Source organism: Montipora foliosa, chromosome 1 (genome assembly GCF_036669935.1).
Source record: "Montipora foliosa isolate CH-2021 chromosome 1, ASM3666993v2, whole genome shotgun sequence".
NCBI classification, from domain to species: Eukaryota; Metazoa; Cnidaria; class Anthozoa; order Scleractinia; family Acroporidae; genus Montipora; species Montipora foliosa.
The window spans coordinates 51,778,071-51,783,070 of record NC_090869.1 but is presented as its reverse complement, the minus strand read 5'-3'; the positions used below and the strand labels follow the sequence as shown (position 1 = coordinate 51,783,070).

Here is a 5,000-nt window from a genome sequence, read left to right as displayed (position 1 = left end):
TGTTGCAGCTAGGAACCAGGCCACCCCGTCCGGTTACGAGCTGCTGGACCAGCCTCGCATAGGTCGAAAAGGCGGTCAGGTCTTGCTATCTTCTATATGGATGATCTATCAGTCAGTTGTGTGCACGGTGGCGAGGTATATGGAAGTTAGTTAACAAACATGGACAAACAGTGACTAACAGCAAGGTTATTATGACTGAATTAAGAAGATTTTATGAAGATCTCTATGATAACAAGGATGATGATCTGCAATCTTTTGATCAGAGCCAAAACATGCCTTAATTATCAGATAATCGTAGCCTCCATTGCAATGGACTTACCTACACAGAATGCTATAAAGCTCGAGATAAATTCGAAAATAACAAGTCTCCAGGCAATGATGGGCTAACAGCTGAATTCTATAAATATTTTTGGCCAATTTTGGGAATCTTTTGGTTGATTCTCTAAAGCCACATATATAAATGGCAAACTCTCAAATTCGCATTGACAGGCAATTATTCAATTAATTGAAAGGAAAGACAAAGATAGAAGGTATGTGGAAAACTGGAGACCGATTTCCTTATTGAACGTAGACTATAAGATTAGATCAAAAGCTTTAGCAACTAGACTCAAAAAAGTCCTCCCAGAGATAATACATGAAAGCCAATGTGCATATGTAAAGTGAAGAATGATTTTTGATGCTGTCAGATCAATCAATGACATGATGGAGTACACAAAACTCCACAATATAGAAATATCTGGACAGAAAGAATTAATTTGAAACAATAAGTTTATGTGTATAAATGGAAAACCTTTGTTCAGGAAAAAAGTTCTTAAGAAAGGTTTCCTCACTGTGTTTGACATATTGTCTGATGAAGGTAAACTGAAATCCTAGGGTACATTACAAAACTATAACTTAACAGGTGCTGAGTACTTTGTTCTTATGAGTGTCTTTGATGCTATCCCATTAGAGTGGAAGACTCACCCTTTTAAAGGACATGCCAAATAACCTGCTGAGGAATAATGAATGCCACGATAACACTTTTCCCACCTCCTCTAAAGAGGTATATTGGGAATCTCATGAGAAAAATTGAGAAACCCCCCGGTTTCAAAATCTAAATATGAACAAGTATTATTTCCAACACACGATCTACCTTGGAAGGATATTAATTTTATCTTCTCCCTAGAAGTGTCACGCTAGACTCTAAATTGAGAGAATTTCAATATAAAGTCTTAAGCAGAATTCTTTATGCAAACAAAGTCCACCATAGAATGGGCATTGTATAGAATGGGCATTGTAAATTCACCTGCGTGTACCTTAGGCAAACGAACCTTAGTACAAACGAATCCCTGGAGCATCTATTTTTACACTGTCCAACATCAAGCGTTTTTTGGCTTTCTGTAGCTAAATGGTTGAAGAGTTTCTTTACAACAATTAATGTTTAACAAGCGCTAACATAATGTTTGGATTCTTTAGAAAAGATGTGCCGTTACTCAACCATATTATATGATTGGGTAAACAAGTTATTTATCAAAGCCGACACCTTAATATAAAACCTTCCCTTTCACTTCTTACTTGACGAAACTAAAAAATGCTTTTCATTTAGAGTTTTTCATAGCTAAGCAAAATAAATCCATAGATATTCATAGTGCGAAATGGAAAGCAATGCTCCCTTTCATTTCATGCCTCTAATAGGCCATTTCCGAGTTCATGACTGTCTCCTCTTCAAGGCGAGTCTAAGTGCAAAGTTTTAGTTATGAAAATTAGTTTTTATTCATATGTAAAGTAGAACTAATTACCATCACAAAAACTTTGCACTTAGACTCACTTTGAAGAGAAGGCAGACATGAACTCGGAAATGGGCTACATGTATTCGATTGTAAAAACTGTGTTATGTGTAGAGTACTGTATTGCCAGTATTACGTAAGTTACCTGTATTATAAGTGCTGTAAATATTGGAATTGTATTTAGAGTCTTCTTAGAGTCTTGTATTGTTATTACATGTAGATGATATGTTAGCCTGTTTTACCATTTAAAAAAAATAGAAAAATAAAAAAAGAACACAACACAATGCTCCCGGCCAGGGCCTGAATCTGGACCACTCGATCCAGAGTCAAGCGCACTAACCACGAGGCCACTGCAACAATGTCCTGCGACCCTCAAATTGACTTAGGTTGAAACAACTTGATCTAGGTCCAAACAAGTTGACCTACAATGGAAGTTTGAAACAAAATGACCTGCAACATAATTTAAACATTAATTTTTGTGCTTTTAAAATGCAAATTTTACCAACTATTATTTTAAAGAAATAAATATTTTTGTGAAACCTAGCGTTATAGAGGTTACAACAAATTTATAGGAGAACTGCACAAATACTTTGACACTGTGAAATCCGAATGACTGTGAGGTGAGACTCCACTGAATATATACTGTACTGTAACTAGTACAAATGTATTAGTGCTTTAAATACCTGGGCATGTACATGCAATTTGCAGTAATTGCGGGTTTATATCACTTTTTATTTATTTCTTTGATCGTGAGCGGGCGGTATCCTGAGAATCCTGCAATCTGATTGGTTCCGGGAGCGGGCAGTATTTTCCTATCTCCTGACCACGGTCATGGTAACCAACTACGCTAAGCGCAGAGTGAACTTGTGAATTGAAAGAGCGAAGTTTCAATTTGTCTTAATTGTTTTTTGCAACAGAGCAGTGTTATTGTTCAACTTTCTCATAAAAAACAATGGATTCTGACGAAAGCTATTACCGTCCAGTGAAAGCGAATTTTATTACCCAACAATGCGTAAAATTAAAACATGACTTTTAGAGTTTTTCTTAATAGTTTCTCCTACCTTCTAAGAATAGAATTTAGAAATAAATAAAAACGTTATTCACCGGCCTTGGTCGGTCCGTATTGGGAAAAACTGTGCCCTCTGTCTCGAGTACGGCCTCAGGCCGTACTCAAGACCTCGGGCACAGTTTTTCCCAATACGGACCTCCCGGCCGGTGAATAACATATATATACTTTGACATTATTATAAAATGATCACTTGGAACCTCAGATTTTCATTTTTACTTGATTGTCTTATTTTTTGTCGCTATCAGCAATTGATTATTGATTGCAGCATTATAAATAGATTGCTATGAAAATTGTTATTGTTATTTTCTTGATACTGTGCTTAAAAATATTATTAGGATGTCCATTCAAACATCTTTTTAAATGTAAATTAATTTAATTATTTTCATGTGAAATCTTGTTGCAGACATTTTGCAGTTCTAGAAGTTGCACGAGAGGAAGAGTTTTCACCACTAAAAAATGGCCCAGGATCAGCAACAGATAGTCCAGATACAGCAAAGAGGGACTTATGCAGTCTCCATTACAATTATATCATTAGGGCTGGTGGAAAATTTGTGGACAACAATGAGTGAGTTTTTCTTTCATGATTAGATTCCACTTGCCTTCAATTAATAAGATTATTAGACTTATTTTGATACCTACAGTGTATTAAGTTATACCATTAACTTATGGTAGTGCCACATTGCACAGCCAGTGTGTACACAATTCATTGTTCGCATACAGTTTGTGGCACAGGTTCTGCAAAAATTCTAAGAAATGAATTGTATGTTGCAGTATAAGTGAATATAAGTGAATATTAAGTTGGTTGCATGATTTGGAATGTAATTTAGTGGTTTCATGCTCATCTACTCCACTTTTATTTCTTTCTCTTTTTCTTTTGGCTGTTCAGTGTTAGGGGTCACCACAGCAAATCATCTGCCTCTGCATCCTCTTCTCCCTTGCCAACTAACTTCACATCCTGTTTCACTGCATCCATAAATTGTCTCTTTGGTCTTCCTCTAGATCTCCTGCCAGGCAATTCTAACCTCAGAATTCTTCTACTGATAAATTCACTGTCCCTCCTCTGTACATGTCCAAACCATCTCAGTCTGGCTCCTCTGACTTTATCTCCAAAACATCCAACATGCACTGACCCTCATCCTCGTCTCTCCCAATAGGACCTCAGCATTTCAACCTCTGCTTCCTCCAGCTCTGCATCCTGTCTTTCACTCAGTGCCACTGTCTCTACACCATACAACATCTCTAGTCTCACCACTGTCTTGTACACCTTTTCCTTCATTCTTGCTGATACTCTTTACATTTCAGGGGTTAAAGGGTTAATGCCCTGATACACCTGTGCTATGTCTAATGCCAGATGATTTACTCATCAATGGGGAACCCCTCAAGATTCAATGGGTTAATGCAAAAAAGTAGTGAGAGTTTTATTATGTTCAAATAATCTTTAACTTAATTTCATTTTGGGTAAAGGTAGGTAAAGTCTGCGTACAAGCCAAGTGGCCCATCAGGCCAGAGCTTTTCCTGGTTTCCATGGGATAAAGCGACTAGGAGTATTTCTACTCCCCCCTGGATGGGATGCCAGTCCATCGCAGGGTTACCCCCAGCATTTTGCCGGTACTCATTTATACACCTAGGTGGAGAGAGGCACTGTGGTAGTGTCTTGCCCAAGAACACAACACAATGTTCCCAGCCAGGACCCGAACCTGGACCATTCGCTCCGGAGTCGAGCACACTAACCATGAGGCCACCGTGCCTCCCACTAATTTCATTTTGAACTTCATTGAATTGAATGAGAAAGAAATGGTTGCTATCTTGAGTCTCCTAGGAAATGATTCCTTGGTTGTTGTGTGTTTGCCAGAGTTGTTTGAACATATCCTGACTGTTAGTTTTAGTTTGGTGGCTTTGCAGTTACTTGTCACGCGTGACTGACACCTGAATGCATTTGAATTTTTAATGCATGCTCAATTGTCAAGGTTTTCACTCGCGTGATTGATCAACAGCCATGTTTTTCAACGGAAACAAAAGAAAACTTTTGCAGAATAATAGAGTTAAATTCCTGGAGGATTTGGTCAGGGCTCCAACATGGCCACCGTTTCTTTGTTTAGGGGCTCCAACATGGCAGCCGTGATGTCACGTGAAAACCGAAAATAAAGAAATTCAAAGCGATTGGC

At 38.0% G+C, this 5,000-nt stretch overlaps 1 protein-coding gene across 1 annotated transcript in view; it reads left to right on the top strand.

The window, feature by feature from the left end:
• The window catches only part of LOC138000776 (UDP-N-acetylhexosamine pyrophosphorylase-like), a 22,939-nt gene that overhangs the window by 16,227 nt on the left and 1,712 nt on the right, over positions 1-5,000 (top strand). Inside the window, exon 7 of the mRNA XM_068847422.1 lies at positions 3,239-3,400. Within this exon, the coding sequence (XP_068703523.1) occupies positions 3,239-3,400 (162 nt within the window). The remainder of the gene's footprint in view (positions 1-3,238; positions 3,401-5,000) is intronic.